Source organism: Cucurbita moschata, unplaced genomic scaffold (assembly GCF_002738365.1).
Source record: "Cucurbita moschata cultivar Rifu unplaced genomic scaffold, Cmos_1.0 Cmo_Scf00011, whole genome shotgun sequence".
Taxonomy (NCBI): Eukaryota; Viridiplantae; Streptophyta; class Magnoliopsida; order Cucurbitales; family Cucurbitaceae; genus Cucurbita; species Cucurbita moschata.
The window spans coordinates 4,196,237-4,216,469 of NW_019268527.1; the positions used below are offsets into that span (position 1 = coordinate 4,196,237).

A 20,233-nucleotide genomic window follows, 5' to 3' on the forward strand; every position below is an offset into this window, starting at 1 on the left:
AAAAAAAAAAAAAAAAAAAAGCTACCCGAAGATGTCAAGTATGCCTTCAGAGAGATTCACGAGGGACGGTAAAATATGATTAATGTAAACCCTCCTTTAAATTTAGTTTTTTTTTTTTTAATGTACAAATATTATAATTAAAATAATAATCAAATTAATAAAAAATAGAAAAGTATAAGAAAAATAATAATAAAGACCATTTATTATTATTATTATTATAATATAAATCTAGACACACCGCCGATTACTGCACTGCTGGCACTTTCTTCCACGTCAATTTACAATTCATGAGTCAACTCCTCTAACAATGCGTCGTATCTCTGATGCTTTCCTGACCGTCCGATTTGTTTACCTTTTTTCCTTCCATTCCACTCCTTTGACTCCCTTTTGAAAATTTTAAGGTTTTTCTTTTTACAATTTAAAAATATTATATATTATTATGTGTCATGGTTTAATTATTTTTAATAATAATATAAACTAATTTATCACATTTTTATTTTAACCAATCAATCAATTTTCTTAATTACTTGAATATTAAAAATAATGAACGAAAAATGGAATTTTAGTTAATTAAAAAAAATATTACAACAATTTTATTATATGACAAAATATTTATTAATGGAATAATAACAATTAAGGAATAATTGTTGTGTATTAAACCTTAGCTTATAAATTATATAATATCATATTTATATAACATTTCGAATTATAATAGGCGTCCTATTACCTTTAAATAATATTTATGTCATAGATCAATAGTCAAATAATGCATAACTATAGAGGTACTATTTTCGAGGACGTACACATATATAAAAATCATATTAATTGTATAACAAATTTATGATTAGGTCAAGTTCGTGGTCAAATAGGAAAAAATCATCTCAAAAGTCGAGAAAATGCTTTTTTTAGTCATTTGAGATACGAGATTCAAATTTTTAACATCTTAGTCGATGGTACGTGTTAACTACTGTTTAGCTATACTGATCTTTTGTCTTTCGAGAAATAAGCTCCCTTTTTGTTTAGTCCCTGTGAACGATTCTCGATTTTTTTTAGTGTAATGCCCCTAATTTTCTTAACCTAATTAGTGACGTCAGTCCATGCATGTGATTGTAAGATCCCATATTGGAGAGAGGAACAAGGTGTGTTGCCCATGGCCGCATGCCCGTGACAAGCCCAACCCTTTATGTCTTTTCATATTCTAGTGTTTTACTCTTGTATTTCTAGGAAGTATGACGTTTTAGAAATATCATGTCTAGGCCTGTCAGACATGAAATGCTTCAGAATGTACTATAGGGGGATACGACTAGTTGTCAACTTCTCCCTATCCAAGGTTATATACTGTAAGCCGTTGTTATTTCTCTCTTACTTGCGTATATAATGTCTCTTTAAAAAATCTCTCTCTGCCCTCGTTTTCTAAAACCTTCTCTTAAAACCCAGGCTAGAGGCTCGAGCATACGTCGCATGGGCGTAAGCGATGCAAGAACGAATTGGCTTAGCTCACCTCTCATTGGAAAGTGAGTGTCGCACAATCGTAAGTCCGCTGTCATTAAAAGTGCGATTGTGACAAGTGGTATCAGAGCCAATTCGTTCGGATTGTGAGTGCCAGCAAAGACACTAGACCTTGAAGGTAGGTGGATTGTGAGATCCCACGTCGGTTGGATCCTAAAATATTAATTAAACATTAATTAACTTAAAATTAATAAATAAACATGACTATCATTTTTTATATTCACTTTAAAATTATGAAATGAAATCTATAATAATTTAAAATATAAAACATTTTTTTTTTTTTGGTATTTGTTGAGGATGCACGAGTATCTGGCAAAACTCGTGGCCACGTGGCGGAATCCAATTTTTTCGTGTCAACTGTTATTTTATGCTTCATTAAATCACCAAGAAAGTCCAACAATATCGATATATCCTTAATGCAATTCCTTTATTTTCAACAAATAAGTCGGTATAATTAAATTTCAAATATTTTGGCCCAAAATTTTAATTAAATTTATGTAATTTTTATTTATTTATTAAGATTTTATTCTTATTTTAACAATTAAAAAATTATTCTATTTTTATTTATTAAAATTAATCTTTATATTAGTAACGAATTAAATTTTTATACAACGTATAAATATATTTTCAAATTTTAGCGAGAAAAATTTGATTTTTTTTTTAAATAACTAATTTTAAGATTTATTAGAAAAATTAAAATAAAATAATTTAAAATTAAAGAAATGAAAATATGGATGTGCAAGGATTTGGGTTGGGGTAAGTTAATAAATGGCCACAATAATTTATATTATTGAAATGAATTATGAGTGGTACATTTCAATGATATTTACTGTCTGCTGCCTGCTACCTAGCCTGCTGCTACTGCTACTGCTTAGCTAGCCAGTCTCTTCAGCTACAGTTTCAACCAAACTCAAACAATCAATTTCCATCTTGGGCCCAACGTCTGGCACACCGCCTGGTGACCACCCTCCTTCGGAACTCAATTTTCTCGCTGACATATTGCTTGGTGTCTAGTTCTGATAACATTTGTAACAGCTTAAGCTCATTGAGAGTAGATATTGTCTTATTTGAATTTTTCCTTTTGAGTTTTTTCTTAAGGCTTTTAAAATGCATATACTCGTATAAAGAATGCATTTTTGTGAGATCTCGTTTATGATTTGAACCGTAGGGAGATGTTTTTGATGACCCATTTGTGATTTTAGCATTGGAATGCTTAAAGTTTCAATCTTTAATTATTGGATTCTCGTTGAGCTTCACACATTTAGGTTATGTCAGTAAAGTGATAATATAGATAACAAAATATTTAACCCTTGGGTGTCTTTTTATGATAGGATAGCAAAAGGGTTTGTGATTCAATGAAAGTTGGAGGCTGAAAGTTAAGAGATTTATAACTTTTTTGATAAAGGGAGGTGAAAATTTGAGATGAATTCAGATTCAAAACATGAGAAAAAACAATATTATTTTATTCATATAATGGTTTTGGTGCGCAGCTGCAGCAGCAGCAGCAGCAGCAGCAGCAGCCGTGGTTTAATGATCAAGAGCGCTCATTTTCATGCAAGTCTTGTTATAAATGCACAAAGCTTTACCATTGTGGCTTCCCTTTCACCCATTTCTTTGAATATATTTACACTCCCTCTCTCTCTGTTGCTATAAAATCTTCCTTTTCTGTGTGAGCGTCTCTGTGAGGCGCGACAGAAGCAGGGGCTGAGAGGCTCTGAGCTGAAAACTGAAAAGGGGGTTCGAACATGAAGGCGAAATTCAATGGAGTTTATTTGAAGAACAGTTTGAATGAGCTATGAAGTACTGAAAATGGTACATTATCTGAAATGGGTATCTTTCTTTTGCTCCTTTTGGTGCCGTTTTCCTTTGCTTCTTCTGCTCACTCACTGACTTAGGGCTTTGAACGTCTATTTATTGTGCTGAAATCAATGCTCTCTTCTTTGTTTTTATCAGTTGACTGCCCTTCTGCTTCTCTTTGAACTGTCGTTTTTAGCTTCTCATGCCTTTTGGGGGCTTGGGAAATGGTAGCTTCATAAATAATGTCTTCGTTGCTTCATTTTTATGCTCCCTTCTGGGTTTGTTTCGTTCTTTCAGTTTCAAGCTTCACATTCTTCCACCACCGCATCTAATTTCTTGAATTGGGTGCGTTTGTTTAAGGCTATTTCTTGTGAAAACCCCATAGATTCTGCTTGGAGTGAGTAGCAATTGTAAAGGTTGAGTGGCTTATACATCTAATGGATATTGGCGGCGGAGATCAATTTAGAGTAGAAAGTAGCCCACAGGATTGTATGTCTTTGGATATGGCTGGTTGTTCTTCTTCCACTGCTCATGTGGTTGAGTCATTTAGCTCTACCATTTGGGAACAAGCAGCTAATTCTCAAAACTTGGGACTCCTCGAAGAACATAACATATGTAGAACTTCAAACGACATAGCAATTAACAAGACCATTGGCTGTCCTATTCCTTTGAGCAGTGACAATGACAAAACACTTGATATCAGCTGGAGCTTGTCCAATAATATGTTGAAAGGGGGAGGTTACCTTAATGCAATCCCGCCGAGCTTATCTCAACTTCCAGCTGATTCTTCGTTTATTGAGCGTGCAGCCAGGTTCTCCTGGTTTAGTGGTGGAAATTTTGGTGATGTTACTGGACATTTTGATATTCCTGAGCCTATGGACGTTTTTTCTAGAGGTATGGGAGTAGTAATGCCTGAGAGACAGGAGGATGTTCCTAGACGAAACGGGTTAGGTTCGGTATCTCGAGCCGGAGGACGATTCCAGGGAAATACGGTTAACAGTGAAGCTTCCAAGCCTGTTTCTTTGCATAATGCAGCACATGGAAGCCTTTTGAAATTGGACGATTGTTGTAAACATGCTGTTGATGGTTCTGCTAATGAATCTGAGCTTAGCGGTGGCGATGGTTCGGGTGAGCCATGCACGTTAGAGGTTGCAGGTAAGGAAGTTTCTGCTAAGGGCATCGCTGCAAAGAAAAGGAAAAGGAGTGGACAGGTACTAATTAATGGTTCTTGTTCTTTTTCGCCCGCTCGTGTTGGGTGAGGAGAGTTTATCGATAATTAGCTCGTTAGTTTTGAATCTTTGCTGTCCTTTATTTTGAGTAGAAGGCTGAACTTGATCAAGTCAATGGACCTCTGCAACAAACTAGTGTTGCAGCTCAGGATAATACTGAATCTCAGCTAAAGGGAGATCAAAACCCGAGCTCGACCGCAAACAAGGGTACAGTAAAGCACGGTAAACAGGCGTCTCAACCTTTAGATCCACCAAAGGAAGAGTATATTCATGTTCGAGCTCGAAGAGGCCAGGCGACAAACAGCCATAGTCTTGCAGAAAGGGTAATGTATATTGCATTTAATCTTCCAAAGCATATTAGAGTAACTTTTCTATGCTGACTTTGAGTTCTAATACAGGTAAGGAGGGAGAAAATCAGTGAGAGGATGAAATTTCTTCAAGAACTAGTGCCTGGTTGCAGCAAGGTTTGATGGTTAAATTTGTACGTTAGACAGTCGAATCACATCGATATCAATGTTCACACGACTCTTTTTCAGGTGACTGGGAAGGCAGTGATGCTCGATGAAATCATTAACTATGTTCAGTCTCTGCAACGACAAGTCGAGGTACGAAAATCCGTTTATATGCTTCACAGCTTTAGTATATTCTTGAGATAGATATCTTTTCTGTTGGTCTATATGAGATTTCTCTGAACCTTGAGGAAGTTGGTAACATATACTTCTTCTGAGATCCCATGTCGGTTGGAGAGTGGAATGAAGCATACCTTATAAGAGTGTGGAAACCTCTCCCTAACAGACATGTTTTAAAACCGTGAGGCTGACGCGATACGTAGCAGGTCAAAACGGACAATATTTGTTTGCGGTGGGCTTGGGCTGTTATAAATGGTATCAGAGCCAGTCAGCGAGGACGCTGGGCCCTCAAAGAGGGTAGATTGTAAGATCTCATATCGGTTGGAGAGGGGAACGAAGTATACTTTATAAGGGTGTGGAAACCTCTCCCTAATAGACGCGTTTTAAAACCGTGAGGCTGACGGCGATACATAGCGGGTCAAAACGGACAATATCTACTAGCGGTGGACTTGGGCTGTTACAAATAGTATCAGAGCCAGTCACCGAGCGGTGTGCCAGCGAGGATGCTGGGCCCTCAAAGAGGGTGGATTGTAAAATCCCACATCGGTTGGAGAAGGGAATGAAGCATACCTTATAAGGGTGTGGAAACCTTTCTCTAATAGACGCGTTTTAAAACAGTGAGGCTGACGGCGATACGTAGCGAGTCAAAACGGATAATATCTGTTAACGGTGGGCTTGGGCTGTTACAAACAGTATCAGAGCCAATCACCGAGCGGTGTGCCAGCGAGGACGCTAGGCCCTCAAAGAAGGTGGATTGTAAGATCCCACATCGGTTGGAGAGGGGAACGAAGCATACCTTATAAGGGTGGGGAAACCTTTCCCTAATAGGCGTGTTTTAAAACCATGAGGCTGACGGCGATACGTAACGAGTCAAAGCGGACAATATCTGTTAGTAGTAGGCTTGAGCTGTTATACTTCTAATCTCGAAATCTTTGTTTAAACATCCATGACATTTGCAGTTTTTATCAATGAAACTCGCTACCGTCAATCCAAGGTTGGATATTAACATCGATGAACTTCTAGAGAAAGATGTAAGTGCGAGTTCGAGTTCGTAAGGAAATCAAATCACGAATGTTCTGGCTCTAACACATAATTTTCTCTTAGATTCTTCAATCTCGAGCTGGTCCCTCGTCGACATTGGGATTTCCTTCACGCATGCCCATTGCTTGTCCCCCGCCTCATGTCTCTCATCGTGGACTTATCCCAGTCAGTTTCCCTGCCATAGCGAGCTCCGAGACGTTAAGAAGAAGCACAATAAGTTCCCAGATGACGCCGAGGTCCGGGGTATATAAGGAGCCGACTCAGGTAGCACCTTAATTACCTTAATGAATGAAAATTTTATGCATGTTTATCAATAAATGTATAAAAAGTTGTGTCTACAGATAAAGAACATGTGGGATGGTGAACTCCATAACATTGTGCAGATGAGCTTTGGGATGTCCACTGCCCCTAATGGTTTAGCAGCTGAAGGTACAATAAACGCTACTCCTTACGATATCGACATCGAAAACGCTATCATAAAGTCATTGAACTGAGATATAAATTGGTCTGTTCTTGCAGGATCTGATTCACCAGGCAATACAAAAGTTGAACAACACTGAAAGTTCTTTTTAAATGCCATGAACCATTTCTGCTTCATGTACAGGTACATTACTATTAGTACTATACGAGATACTTCGCCACGAACTATTTCTACTTCGTGGTTGTGCGAAATATACCATTACCGTACTTGAAGCTGTGATACTCGAGCTGGTAACCGAGGCAGAACATCAGCTCCCGAGTCCCGACAATCGCCAAGAACTCAATGACCTGATAGAGAAGCAGTTTCTGTTCTTGTTGGTTCGGATTCTAGGCGAGTGCTTGCCTTGGTCAATGTTTAGAGGCCGAGGATTCGATGTCTGGAAACCGAGGAACAGCTGATAAACACAGCTGATAGTGTCTGAGCTGAAGTGGGTTGGCTGTAATTTTTACAATTCTGTAGAGGGAACTTGTTTAGTTAGTGTTAAAGGATTTGAGTTTTGACGTTGAGATCAATGAAATGTCTGTATCTTGGTAAAGAACTTGATGAGTTTGTTATTACTGCTTTCTTCTGCATCAAGCATGAAAGAATCTTTGGCATGGGTGGTGGAAGTCGTTCGGTCCGTTGCTTGAATGAAGAAGACACCCGATTGACCCGACTTTGTCAAATGCCCACCGTCGGCCCTGATCCTTTATGGGTTTGGATTTTGTGCTTCGTTTCCGTGCTTCTTTCTGTGTCCTGATGTCATTTACTGTCATGTCTTCAATTTGCTCTGGTTCGATGTAACCTTCCAAAACCATCTCTTGTACGTGGTCGTAGATTCGAACCTTTCACTTGTGATGATTGTTGTTATCATGCTTAAGTTGATAACGATATAAAAGATGTTGTGAATGGAGGAAGTCGATAACGATATAAAAGAATCTTTGGCTTTCATGTTGGATGGAGGAAGTCGTTCGGTCCGTTGCTTGAATGAAGACACCCAATTGGCCCAACTCTCCCAAATGCCCACCGTATGCCCTAGTCTTTTCTGGGTTTGGATTTTGGGCGTCGTTTCCATGCTTCTTTCTGTGTCCTGATGTCATTTACCGTCATGTCTTAGATTTGGTCTGGTTTGGTATAACCTTCCAAAACTATGACCTATACGTAGTCATAGATTCAAATCTTTCACTCGTAATGATTTTTGTTATCATGCTTAAGTCGATAACGATATAAAAGATGTTGTGAAGTGAGTTAGGACAGGGAAATTTCAAATATCTAAATTTAGTTAATCTACTCATGGTCGGTTTTGAATTAATTTTTATCAAAAGTGGTAAAATAGTAATAATAAATTTTGTTTAAAAAAAAAAAAAAAACTCAAAATGTTAATATATTTTTAGCGGGAAGGTTAACAAAGGTTGCATTATTTATTTGAAGAAATGATTAAATCTGGGTCCGAGACATGGGCGTTCGAAGTAGCGCGCATTGGATCAATGGACTTGGACTGGGCTTGGTGCTGGATCTTGCGAGCAGAAAAATGAGTTTGGAGCGCTAATGGTCGACAGTCCAAAGGAATTCGGGTAATTCTTCTTCGGATTAGTACCCTTTTGCTTTTGATTGTTGGAGAACTGTTAATCTAAACGCAACGCTCTTTCCCGCCATGTTCTTTTCTTTTTTGGGGGGATTTTTAGAAGGGAATATGACTTGTTCATCAAATTACTACGCTGCTGTGCTTAAGTTCTGCTGCGAAGCTCGGAATCAGGCTCATGTTAAGAAGCTTCACTGCCGCATCATCAGAACTGTACCTAATCCAGAAACTTTTCTGTTTAATAATCTCATCAATACCTACGGGAAACTTGGCAACTGGAAGAATGCACGGAATGTGTTCGATCAAATTCCTCAACCAAACCTTTTTTCATGGAACACGCTGCTTTCGGCGTACTCAAAATTGGGTCACCTCCACGAGATGCAAGAGGTCTTCAATCGCATGCCGACGCATGATGTGGTCTCTTGGAACTCGCTTCTCTCGGGGTATGCGGGTAGTAATTTTATTTCCGAATCGGTTAGAGTTTATAACATGATGTTGGAGGAAGGGTCGGTAAACTTGAATAGGATTACATTCTCTACTATGCTAATACTCTCGTCTAATCGAGGATTTGTTGAATTGGGTCGGCAGATTCATGGGCAAATTTTTAAATTTGGTTATCAATCGTATCAGTTTGTTGGCAGTCCTTTGGTAGATATGTACTCGAAAACGGGATGCATCAATGATGCAAAACGGATTTTTGAAGAGATGCCTGAGAAGAATACAGTTGTATACAATACTATGATCACTGGTCTTTTGCGGTGTGGATTTATCATCGAAGCTGATCAATTGTTTCACAATATGCCAGAAAAAGATTCGATTACATGGACAACGATCATAACTGGGCTAACCCAAAATGGTTTGTTCAAAGAAGCAATCCACAAGTTTGGAGAAATGAGAACAGAAGGTTTGGGCATGGATCAGTTCACCTTTGGGAGTGTGTTGACTGCTTGTGGCGGTGTTCTGGCACTAGGTGAAGGTAAGCAAATTCACGCCTATATTATTAGGACTGATTATCAAGATAACATCTTCGTAGGAAGTGCTCTAGTTGATATGTATTGCAAGTGTCGGAATGTAAAATATGCGGAAGCAGTGTTTAGAAAAATGAGGCACAAGAATGTAATATCATGGACAGCCATGCTGGTTGGTTATGGCCAAAATGGTTACAGTGAAGAAGCCGTTAGGATATTTCGTGATATGCAGAGAAATGATATTCATCCTGATGATTTTACTCTAGGAAGTGTAATTAGCTCATGTGCAAACCTCGCAAGCCTAGAAGAGGGAGCCCAGTTTCATGCCCAAGCTTTAGCTACTGGTTTAATTGGTTTTCTTACGGTTTCAAATGCTTTTGTCACTCTATATGGTAAATGTGGAAGCATAAAATATGCCCACCAGTTGTTTCATGAAATGAAAATCAGGGATGAAGTTTCTTGGACAGCTTTAATCTCAGGTTATGCACAATTTGGAAAAGCCAATGAAACAATATCTTTGTTCGAAACAATGTTGGCCCATGGTTTGGTACCTGATGGAATTACTTTCATTGGAGTTCTATCAGCTTGTAGTAGAGCAGGTTTAGTGGAGAAAGGTTATCATTATTTTGAATGTATGGTAAAAGAACATGGAATTACGCCAATCCCTGATCACTTTACATGCATGATTGATCTTCTTAGCCGAGCTGGGAGATTAGAAGAAGCAAAAAACTTTATTAATCAGATGCCTTTCAGTCCTGATGCTATCGGTTGGGCAACATTGCTGAGTTCTTGTAGACTTAATGGGAATTTGGAAATTGGAAAATGGGCTGCTGAGTCTCTTTATGAACTAGAGCCACAGAACCCTGCTAGCTATGTTTTATTATCAAGCATTTATGCTGCAAAAGGAAAATGGGATGATGTAGCAAAATTGAGGAAAGGAATGAGAGAAAAGGGCGTAAAAAAGGAACCAGGATACAGTTGGATCAAATATAAAAACAAAGTGCATATTTTCTCAGCAGATGACCGGTCAAGTCCATTTTCAGATCAGATATATGCCAAGTTGGAAAGTTTGTACCAAAAAATGATTGATGAAGGGTATGTGCCCAATATGAGTTTCGTTCTCCATGATGTTGAGAAGTCGGAGAAGATTAATATGCTTAATCACCATAGTGAAAAACTTGCTATTGCCTTTGGTTTGATATTTATACCTGATGGCCTTCAAATTCAAGTTGTAAAAAATCTCAGGGTCTGTGGGGATTGCCACAATGCCACGAAGTACATTTCTAGGATCACCCAGAGAGAGATACTTGTAAGGGATGCAGTCCGTTTCCATTTGTTCAAGGATGGAGTGTGTTCATGTGGGGATTTCTGGTAGCTTTTTTTCTGATCTAAAACCTCACTCGAAGATGTTGAAACCTCATAATTGTTATGCAAGTAACAAACTCAGTTTTATGCGAGTGTGAGACCTACCATCCATCTCGAATGTGTATAATTGTTGTGCCATATTTTATGTTATGAGCCATGAGTTTCACACCGTTCAGTAATCTAGAAGTGGTATTGAAATGAATTCATCTGATAAATATTGGAGATACTTCTAACTTGTGTAAAATCTGATGGTTGCTTTAAATGATGGAGGCCAAGTGCTCTATTTCGGCTGCAAGCTGCAAGTAGAATGGCGACACAACTATTTGATCTGTGTTTCTTAAGTGGTTTTGACACCTTTTCTGCGGATTGATTCCGATGAGGAAATGGGTTTGGAACAGGCCATTCTTTGCTGCATCTCCACAGAAAATTATTTACAACAGTTCAGGAAACAACTTCCCTCACTTTTCACTCTTGTTCTCAAGGTAATATTTAATGAAGTTATATTTTTCTCAAACATCATTTTTCCTTTTTTGAAGGTCGAATATGATTAATGCGCAATTGTTTGGAATTGTGATATTCTTCCCAATGGATATTTTTTTTTCTTAGACACTCGTAGCTTCTTAGTGGGTTATTGTCTTGTTGTATTGTACCTTTCCTTTACTCAATAAGTTTTTTTCTTCAATAAAGACGCTTTTATCCGTTCCTCCATTACTGAAGGTTTTAGAATAATGCATAGCAGTATGTTGATTCCCCTGTTAATTATCAGAGCAGAAATTGTTTCAAACTAGACCCAGTTGGTACATATGAAGTTGTCAAATGATAAGAACAAGCATAGCAATCACTAAAGCTCTTCTGTACAACACAGCCAGGCCAGATAAATTAATTAAAGCACATCTGAGAAAAAGGAACGATGAAAGATGGCAACATTTCTTATATGTTGTTGAAAGTATCAACTGCGAACCATATAGAAACTCCAGATGAGAATTTGTAGTACACTAGGGATAAACTTCGGTTATCTTATTGGGATGTTTCGATGGATGACCCTGGAACTTGTGATTGGCTCTGTATCATGTGAAAGAATAGGTGATTACAATACGATCTTAATACTGGAGAAGGTTAGAGACAGCAGCAAGAGTTACCTGTAATTTTGTACAGATGTTAATTACTTCAGAAAGAGGTGCCCAGTCCCCAAAGTTCCGCTCAATAAACTGGTAAGCAATACCACTCTTCGCTGTGCCAAGAATGAACAGACCACCCTTAATTTCTCCTTCTCCGTTGAAGTTTTGCTTCACTCCCATAGCTTTTGCACGCTTATAATTTGCTATGGCTCGAGGGTTGAAAAGAAATCCAGATAGGAATTTGTCCTTCATTAATTTGCCACCACCTAGGGCTTTGAAGAATCCTCTACCATGGTCAAAGATTACAGTGCCTCCCCAGTACCTGGGCCAGAAGTCCTTCACCTGCATCACCAAAATTTCAGCCAAACAGATTGGTGGGTAGAAGGAGCTTAAAGTTTTATGAATACCTCTGATTCTATGTGTTCGTGAATTACAGCAAATAGTTGAAATCCCAGTGCATCAAATACCGGTTTTCTGGTATATAGCTGGTGAGCTTCTGCTCTGCACATGATACACCTGTTTTCAAACTCAGAGATTTAAGTATCACTTTCCCTCTAGATGGCTCAAACCCCATTAACAATATAGAAAAGTGACATGAAACACATCTACAGGAGCTAGGGAGTCTCTTTTCGTTTGTGCCTTTTAAGTTTGTGTCAAAAGTTAGTGGTCTGCAATTTAAAGCCAGGTCTAGAAAAAACATGTTTAAACTTACCCAGGACGTCTAATACAGAGGATTATTGCAGGCTTATTCTGCCATAGTGCTGAAGCTTTCATTGGGGGAGTCTTAGTTTTCACCAAACGCTCCATTCCAATCTTATACTCGGGAGTTAATTTCTGAATGGATATGTTTTCAATGGCAGAATAAGGAGCAACTTTGTCAACAATAGGAGGAGGTTGCACACAAGCGCAGGCCCTATGGCCGGCTGGTTCTGCTGCAACAATCCCCTTGAATACATATCCTTCTTCAATCTTGAAATCGCTCAGAGCTTCCTCAATTTTTTTGTCCTGAAATGTTCGGCTTCTCATACTCTGCATCCGCTTTGAGCTGTTAGACTGATAAGTCCTTTTGATGCTGGTAGATGGAGAAGGTGCATCAGACTTTTTGATCAAGGGATCCGCACATGAACTGTTTCTGTCCTTGAAACGTGCTATGTGGCCTCTCTTCATATGGAATTGAGCTGTTAAATCTTCAACGCTCAAGCTTAGAAGTTCTGGCAAACACTTCCCTGAGGACTCTAGCCTGTCCCCGTACTGCATCAGAGATCTGTCATGCAGGTACGTTCTGATCTCCACTGCTTCCTGTCATAACAAAATGAAGGGCCTATGAATTGTTCAAAAGGCTTTTGATAAGCTATGCAAATTCATTACTTAAATGAAATATATGCATGTTTCTACTTACAGAAATCAAGACAGACATAGACATCTGAAATTGCTCATATTGTTGGAGTGTGTTTCTGTATTAGAACAAGAAAAAGTACTGATTACCAACCTTCTGTTGTTGTGTCATCTTTATTGCATCCATATCCTCAGAATTCATAACCTTCAAGGTTGGTACATCATCCCAGCCTTCTTCCAGCAAAGTCGGAAGCAGATCCTTGAGAACCCCATTCCCCACAAAATCCTCCACAGAGAAAGAAGCCATTTTCTTAAGAGGAAGATTAATGATTCCTGCTGCTAGACACTCCCAGGACTATAAATATTGTTATAGTCTTACAAACTTATCCTAGTAGACTGTTTGGCCTTTGTAAACAACAAGATCCACATGGGAATTTGACTTTATATAGAGGAGAGTTCATAATGTGAACAAGGAACTCACCTGGATATCGAGAAAACATCAATTTTGAGAGTTATTCAACTTTGAACAGTTCAACTTTTGGTGGGTTTTCTTTTTCACCACCATGTCTTATCTAGAGACAAGGAACAAAATAGTGTGATGCATTTGATTTCGTCAATATCAAAGGGTTTTTTTCAGAACTGTTCTTGATGCTGTCATATTCATTTGCTTAAGAAATGCTCTACAAATATTGTCAAAATGAATGATGAAAAGGACTGTCAAATCTTGAATATCAAGAAAAAACATATCCCTAGCGAAATGAGAACGAGTCAGCAGGCACCTCTAAAAGAGACGATGATGGGAAAATCATTAGAGATTAGATGGAAAGGATGGAAGCCTTTCCAACTGCTACGGCCAAACCGAAGCACTTTTACAAAGAACACGACAGAGATTACTAGAAATTAATACAAAGAAAGAGGTGGTGGTTGCAATGAGTCGCAATTGCCGGCCTTACGCCTGCTCTGTTATGTTATTATCTGGTACAGATGAAGTTGAAAATGCAGGTTTTCAGGCTTTGGTCAAGCAAGGTGACATCCAAATGTTTTGTTTGTTTAATATTCATTACAAGCATAAGATGACTATTTTTAAATTTTAAGTATTTTTTTTGGTGATTATTCTAGCAAGAACGGGTATGGATTCAAAACACAAATACGACCACAAACATAGTAACACATTATTTCTTAAAAAATTTAGAAGTGGGGTCATAAAAATAAAAATGAAACATGTATTAAAATATATAATATTTTTAATACAGGTCTATAATGAAATTCAGGACAAATAGTTGGGCAGAGGAAAGGTTCATTTTTTTAGGGTAGTACCTCGGGAACCGATCCAGTGGAGATGGAGTAGAGCCTGTAATTCAGAGGATTAGAATACGTGGCTACGAATCATGGTGTCGGGGGTTCGAATCCCTCCTCACTCACAACCGGCTAAAAATGGTAGGACTTTTCCCTCTACGTTTATGCATTTATATGCTTCAAAAAAGTGTATTTAATGTATTTTGCTTCAAGACATATTTGACAAATATTGAACCCATTGACTTAGTATAGCTCGAGTCTAACACATATCTATCATACTGTTAAGGTGTGTTTATGATCCGACCAGTATTGAAATGTTCAAGTGGTGTAAAACACAATCTAAAGTTCATGTTTCTTAGGGATTATCGTTAGATCTGATTTTTAAAATAAACAAAGTTTTTCCTTTTAAAATTATGATCTTCGCCTTGATTAATATATCCAGACATGCTGCAAGCAAGATGAAGCTGAAGAGAAAAGGTCAGCCTTCTCACTTTTATTTGGGTTCTAGTTCGGCATGCATATGCCGATCGTTCTTACAAATTTACCTCAAATTATTATGAATTCATTTCCTTCTTGTTCGAAGGACACCCTTTTGATCACACGATGATATATTGTAGGTGATGTCTGAAGTTAAACCAGCTTCGCAAACGCAGCCAGCAGCTTATTTCGAGGAGCTACGAACTGGGTAAACTTACTTTTTCCTTTTCATTTGTACAGTGTCAATATACACTAATCATAGAGTATAGTTAGGAGCAGAGAAATTTGGTACCATATTCAAATGGGTCAATATCTTCTCAGCTATCTGCCTTGTTTCGCTGCTCCCTTGATGTGAAGCAGCCGCCAATATCGCAGGCAATGATCTGTCCTGTGATATATTGGAAAGTGAGTCTTCCCCGCCTTTGAGCAAGAACTTCTCTATCAACCAGAAGGATTTATGCCATAGAGATTCTTGCTCGTGCATTCTCACCACATTCAGGACATGCTTTATTGTGTCAAATTCGTTTAGTAGGCTCACACTTCTGTCCACATCCACTTTGTCATCCACAAGCGTACAAATGGCTGACAGAGCTGCCTCAGCCACCTCTTCCTTCTCATTGTCTAAACACCTCAATAGCCTTTCAATTGCCTTTGCATGGACTAAACAGAATGTGTTTTGTGAAGAGCAAGCCCCTTTATGAACTGGGCATACTCGTAACTGACCCTTCTTTGATGAACCTAGCGATAGAAGCTTGGGTATGTGGAGAAATTTTATGACCGTTTTTCTTTTAGTGTCTAGGGGCTTTGATAGACTCATGGATGCTGATGAGAGTTTCTCCAACCCAATGGCGGATAGCTTTTGAACTTCATCACTTGATGTTTGCGCCAGCAGGTTAGTAAATACTGATGTAAAATTGTGAAATTTTGCTATAAACAACATTTGTGGATCATGAAGTGTTGATGTGAATCTGACAAGAATCCCCACCGAACCCTCTAGCAAAGTACTTGCATACCTGTTCATTCCCATTCCACCGCTCGGTATTTGATCGATTGTTTCCATGATCTTGGACACAATGTTCTTGTTCACAAGAAGGGTGTTTAGAGTCAGGCTCTGGTGAGGTAGTTTTGCTAAGAATGTTGCTGAAAGTGCCTGCCTCTCTGTGACTTGGTCTGTCCAAGTAATGCTACTGATAAGATTCTCCACTTGATCACTGGTTTCACAGAGTCTTTCTGCTACTGTGAAGCCCATGTAAGGGCACAGTGATATAAGCAGTTTTATTGCCACAATTCCAAGTTCTTCATCTGGGCTATTGAGGAACACTATGAGGGTATCACAAGCTTCAGTGCTTTTTACCCCTAAAACAATGGTGTCCATTGTTTTTGGAGATTTTGTCAAGCATAATAGTATTCTAATGAGGCTCTTGCTAAATTCATCTGGGGTCGAGATATCGAGCAAGTCGATGATGTTGTAGACTATATAATCTGAGCTCATAGTGGAGCCATGAGCATTAACTTGAAGTGTCTCGAGATCGAGACTGGACTCGCATATATTTGCCAGAATTTCAGCTGCTTCTGTTTTTGGATCATTAAGTTCATCACAGATGGTACGAGTGAAAATCTCTTCAGCCATGACTTGTACAGTTCCAGCTTTTGCAAGTATTTCACCATTAGGTCTGTGAGATGAAATTTGCAATAAAGCTTTAAATGCCGCATTTCGGACAAGTGTATCTCCTTCGTGCACCATATCGACAAGAGCTGGAGAGGCCTTCTCAGCTACATATGCCATACAATCTTGTCTAATAACAATCTCCCCAAGATAGCTTGCCATTTCTATTCTCATCCACTCATTACCTGTATTTAAATGACGTAATTGTTTTGAAATCGTCCCTATTTACTTGCTTCGAGTTTAAATGCAACAAAAACAATATTAAATTCTGAGGTGAAGTGTGTTGAGGATTATTGAAAGGAGTAGTCCCACATTGGCTAATTAAGAGGAAGATCACGAGTTTATAAGTAAGGAACACCATCTCCATTGGTATGAGGCCTTTTGGGGAAACCAAAAGTAAAGCCACGAAAGATTATGCTCAAAATGGACAATATCATACCATCGTGGAGATTGTGGTTTCTAACATGGTATCAGAGTCATGCCCTTAATTTAGCCATGTTAATCGAATCCTCAAGTGTCGAACAAAGAAGTTGGTAGCCTCGAAGGTGTAGTCAAAAGTGACTCAAGTATCAAACAAAGGGGGTACTTTGTTCGAGAGCTCCAAAGAAGGAGTTGAGCCTCGATTAAGGGGGAGAGTATTCGAGGGCTCCCTATGCCTCAAGGGAGGCTATATGGTGTACTTTGTTCGAGGGAAGGATTATTGAGGATTATTGAAAGGAGTAGTCCCACGTTGGCTAATTAAGAGGAAGATTATGAGTTTATAAGTAAGGAATACTATCTCCACTGGTATGACGCCTTTTGAGAAAACCAAAAGCAAAGCGATGAGAGCCTATTCTCAAAGTGGACAATATAATACCATTGTGGAGGTCATGGATTCTAACAAAGTTTGATCGTTGAATTAGCAACCAATTTCCATGCTACCTGTTATGTACATTTAATGATTTTTAAGTTGGGAGCATGAGAATTTTACACTTACCTTCAGTAAGATACCTTACTAGGGGCTCCATGAGTCCATATTCTGCCATGAGCTTGATATTAGTTGGAGATGTCTCTAAGTTTCTCAAGGTTTCATCTGCCTTTTCTGAAGCAAATTCATCAGACCTATCGTCCTTCATGACAATCAGCATCGAAATCCCCCCAGTTACTGAACCAATTTGATCAGTCAATGACTGTGTTCTTGAAAGCTCATGCAACAGAAGCAAAGATGTGTTCCGGATTGACCTGTGACCACTTGATAGGAGATTGACCATTCTTGACATGTCCAATTGGTTACAGATTATCTTCTGCATAATAAGAAATAGTAAATGATGTGTCCAAACTTCTGCACTTTTGTTTGTTTTATATAATAATAAGACAGTTGTAGTGAATTTGAACCTTGTTGTCTTCATTGATTTCTGCCATTTGATGCAATAACTCAAGAACTGCATATCTAACATCTTTGTTTCTGTACTCCAGACACTCGACGAGCAAAGGTAACATCTCAAAATCGAAGATCCGTTCTATGTTGAACTGCTTTCCTTTGCTGATGCTTGACAGGTCTTCGATTGCCTCGAGCACCATTGCATCTGAACTGGCTAGGGACAGAGCGGCTCGGGCGACTTTGATTGTTGCTATCTCATTACGTTCCTTCCATTTGTCTATTGTAGACTTCAGAGCTCTGTTTGAATTAACAGCTTTGGACACAAGCTTTTGCCCTGTGACTGGGCAGAAAACTTCCTCAGATTCTTCAAACTCTTCAAACCACTCGACGATTGCTTTTCTTTCGTATGTCACTCCCGTTTCAAGGCTAACCGGATCATCCATGATGTCTTTCGTCAAAGGACAGATGAAGGTCTCAAAAAGAGGCTCTATGTAGTTAGCTGTCGAGGGTCGTTTTGTCGAAACTTCTGTGACATTTCTATACTTAACAGCTTCACTCAACTCTGACTCAACTGGGGATTGTGTATTGTTTGTGTCCCAGTCCATGTCAATGGGGTACAGATCATTTTCAATAACTTCTGGTTGTTCCTCCGACGAAGAAGCTCGCATCTCTTGCTCGTTAATTATGGCTTGAGCTGTGACAATTTTAGAGGATATATTCTGCATCTCATCTGAAAGTGATAGAATAGCCATTTTCACATAATTCTGATCTTCAAAACTATAGGTTGCTACCTTGTTCAAGCATTCACCCATTTGTTTTATCAGCTCTTTTAGTGGATCTATGATGCTAATGGGTTCAGAATCTGAGGCTTGTTGAATGCCTGTCAAGAACTTCTCCAGAAGATCCTTTGCAAAATTGATGCTTTTGTTTAGAGATTGGAGGATTTCATCAAATCTTATTGGGTCTATTGCTTGTAGCTCTATAATGGCCATAGATGCTCGATAAAAGTAGCTTCCAATCTCAATAAAATCTCCATGTTCTTCAGTGCACGCTGTGGAATCTATGATTTTTGAGATGGAAGCTAAGATAAGTTCAGCCATGGACATATTTGGGTTTGTTTTCATGGTGGCCATGTGATTTCCCTTTGAAGAGTACACATTTCCTATCATATGCCACTGCTTACTGGCTTTGATGCAGAATCAGTATCATTCAATAGATACAGAACTTTGGGGATCATACAATCATATGCCAAATCATGCGCAGTTCTTCCAAACTCTTCTGGTTTGAAGAAAGAAAAACTTCAGAGTATGTGTAGAAAAAGAAGATGAGATCAGATGTTTTGTTATGAACAGTGAATACAAAAGTCTGAGATACCTTGATTCAAGCTTGTTGATATGATCCCAAATCACCGTAGATCCTGTTAACTTGAAGCTGCTACTTGCTCAATGATTACCATTGCAGACCAGCTCGCAGGTACTTTTATTGAATCAAATTCCCAAATTGGCACTTATATTGCCTTCGATCGAGTAAACGTACGGTTGGCTGTGGGCATATACCCGAAAAACAAAGCTGATGGCTCTATCGAGAGGGTTCCTCTTGTGGCAAAAGGTATCAGACAAACCTATAGCATGATTATCTTGAGATGTTTTCTCTGGGGGGCCAAACTCAAAAAAAATTTATACGAGTCATTCTGTCAGTTGTAGATCTTGGACACTGCATTAGCTCGATGTCAAAAAGGCCTTTCTCCTTTCTTCACGAAGACCTACACGAATTGGTTTCTGTCCGTCCTCCATCTGGGTTTCGAGCTCAAGGGGAGAAAGGGAAAGTTTGAAGGTGAAAAAAGACAGACATCTTAACGTGAAGGTTAGTGGATTTAGTTCCTTTATGTAAATGATTTTATATTGGAGGTTGAAAAACTGATAGGGAAGACTAAAGTGTTAGAAAAGAAGACTGGGTCAGATCCAGCGGCAGATTGAATAGAGTAAATTGAGATTTATAATGTTTCTTTACTAGAAGATCACCCAATTAAGAAAATGACAGTTGAATTAATAACTGAGTCCCATGATTCTGTTTTCCTATTGGTAGATTGAATGTGGTTAGAGATCAGTGTAGTTTTCTGGAGATTTGTTCATGGTATTCTCTCAGAACAAGGTTCGTTTTCAAGTCTTTGCAGATTCTGGGATTTTCATGCCATGGATTCTTATCTACAGAAAGTTCTTCAGCCCTCAACGTGCTTAAAGTTTCAAGTCAAAAGGCAGGTTATGGTAAGCAGCCAAATAATGGGAAATTCAACCATCAAGATGAGCAACTAATCTGGGTCAGTCTTGATCAGCACATGTCCAACAGGAAGAGTAGGCCCTTTTTTTTTTTTTTTTTTTTTTTTTTTTTTTTTTTTTTTTTT

General features: G+C 38.6%; 4 protein-coding genes and 2 long non-coding RNA genes across 11 annotated transcripts; 4 read left to right on the forward strand and 2 right to left on the reverse strand.

Annotated features, from left to right (window-relative positions):
• The first annotated feature begins 3,017 nt into the window (after positions 1-3,017).
• Positions 3,018-7,574, forward strand: LOC111449219 (transcription factor bHLH49-like). 4 transcript variants are annotated; one of them, XM_023089018.1, is made up of 9 exons: positions 3,018-3,339; positions 3,604-4,517; positions 4,628-4,858; positions 4,934-4,999; positions 5,072-5,140; positions 6,124-6,195; positions 6,269-6,469; positions 6,547-6,634; positions 6,725-7,574. In XM_023089018.1, exons 2-9 carry the CDS (start codon positions 3,744-3,746, stop codon positions 6,763-6,765), a joined length of 1,542 nt encoding a protein of 513 aa, XP_022944786.1. In that variant the 5' UTR covers positions 3,018-3,339; positions 3,604-3,743; the 3' UTR covers positions 6,766-7,574. The 4 variants fall into 4 exon arrangements, with proteins under 4 accessions (XP_022944786.1, XP_022944787.1, XP_022944785.1 ...); XM_023089019.1 differs by having other exon boundaries at positions 3,667-4,517; XM_023089017.1 differs by having other exon boundaries at positions 3,018-3,321.
• Positions 7,575-8,111: 537 nt separating this feature from the next.
• Positions 8,112-12,628, forward strand: LOC111449301 (putative pentatricopeptide repeat-containing protein At1g68930). Of its 2 annotated transcripts, XM_023089144.1 has the most exons (3): positions 8,112-8,239; positions 8,351-11,062; positions 12,559-12,628. In XM_023089144.1, the coding sequence occupies exon 2, from the start codon at positions 8,359-8,361 to the stop codon at positions 10,588-10,590; it is 2,232 nt and encodes a 743-aa protein (XP_022944912.1). In that variant the 5' UTR covers positions 8,112-8,239; positions 8,351-8,358; the 3' UTR covers positions 10,591-11,062; positions 12,559-12,628. The 2 variants fall into 2 exon arrangements, with proteins under 2 accessions (XP_022944912.1, XP_022944911.1); XM_023089143.1 differs by having other exon boundaries at positions 8,112-11,062.
• LOC111449306 lies at positions 11,355-14,247 on the reverse strand. Its single transcript, XM_023089150.1, has 5 exons — positions 13,188-14,247; positions 12,411-12,997; positions 12,106-12,214; positions 11,720-12,040; positions 11,355-11,642 (listed from the first exon to the last, which is right to left on the reverse strand). The coding sequence occupies exons 1-5, from the start codon at positions 13,338-13,340 to the stop codon at positions 11,598-11,600; spliced, it is 1,215 nt and encodes a 404-aa protein (XP_022944918.1). The 5' UTR covers positions 13,341-14,247; the 3' UTR covers positions 11,355-11,597.
• A 66-nt stretch (positions 14,248-14,313) lies between these two features.
• LOC111449309 lies at positions 14,314-18,314 on the forward strand. Its single transcript, XR_002711577.1, has 5 exons — positions 14,314-14,470; positions 14,616-14,806; positions 14,947-15,014; positions 15,599-15,698; positions 17,928-18,314. It is a non-coding gene; the product is annotated as an uncharacterized LOC111449309 (long non-coding RNA).
• LOC111449298 (putative U-box domain-containing protein 42) lies at positions 14,795-19,032 on the reverse strand. Its single transcript, XM_023089139.1, has 3 exons — positions 17,847-19,032; positions 17,449-17,755; positions 14,795-16,657 (listed from the first exon to the last, which is right to left on the reverse strand). The coding sequence occupies exons 1-3, from the start codon at positions 18,999-19,001 to the stop codon at positions 15,063-15,065; spliced, it is 3,057 nt and encodes a 1,018-aa protein (XP_022944907.1). The 5' UTR covers positions 19,002-19,032; the 3' UTR covers positions 14,795-15,062.
• Positions 19,033-19,352: 320 nt separating this feature from the next.
• On the forward strand, positions 19,353-20,206 carry LOC111449310. 2 transcript variants are annotated; one of them, XR_002711579.1, is made up of 3 exons: positions 19,353-19,440; positions 19,530-19,695; positions 19,997-20,206. It is a non-coding gene; the product is annotated as an uncharacterized LOC111449310 (long non-coding RNA). The 2 variants fall into 2 exon arrangements; XR_002711578.1 differs by having other exon boundaries at positions 20,006-20,206.
• Positions 20,207-20,233: the final 27 nt, after the last annotated feature.

Bases quoted from the DNA above. Each gene is read 5' to 3' on its own strand.
- LOC111449298 (XM_023089139.1), bottom strand. From the start codon at position 19,001: ATGATAGGAAATGTGTACTCTTCAAAGGGAAATCACATGGCCACCATG. The intron at 17,756-17,846 runs GTTCAAATTCAC...CTTATTATGCAG, and splicing joins AAATCAATGAAGACAACAAG to AAGATAATCTGTAACCAATT. The intron at 16,658-17,448 runs GTAAGTGTAAAA...ATTTAAATACAG, and splicing joins AGTAAGGTATCTTACTGAAG to GTAATGAGTGGATGAGAATA.
- LOC111449306 (XM_023089150.1), bottom strand. From the start codon at position 13,340: ATGGCTTCTTTCTCTGTGGAGGATTTTGTGGGGAATGGGGTTCTCAAG. The intron at 12,998-13,187 runs GTTGGTAATCAG...TTGTTATGACAG, and splicing joins AGATGACACAACAACAGAAG to GAAGCAGTGGAGATCAGAAC. The intron at 12,215-12,410 runs GTAAGTTTAAAC...GTTTGAAAACAG, and splicing joins CTCTGTATTAGACGTCCTGG to GTGTATCATGTGCAGAGCAG.
- LOC111449219 (XM_023089018.1), top strand. From the start codon at position 3,744: ATGGATATTGGCGGCGGAGATCAATTTAGAGTAGAAAGTAGCCCACAG. The intron at 5,141-6,123 runs GTACGAAAATCC...TGACATTTGCAG, and splicing joins CTCTGCAACGACAAGTCGAG to TTTTTATCAATGAAACTCGC. The intron at 6,196-6,268 runs GTAAGTGCGAGT...ATTTTCTCTTAG, and splicing joins ATGAACTTCTAGAGAAAGAT to ATTCTTCAATCTCGAGCTGG.
- LOC111449301 (XM_023089143.1), top strand. From the start codon at position 8,320: ATGTTCTTTTCTTTTTTGGGGGGATTTTTAGAAGGGAATATGACTTGT.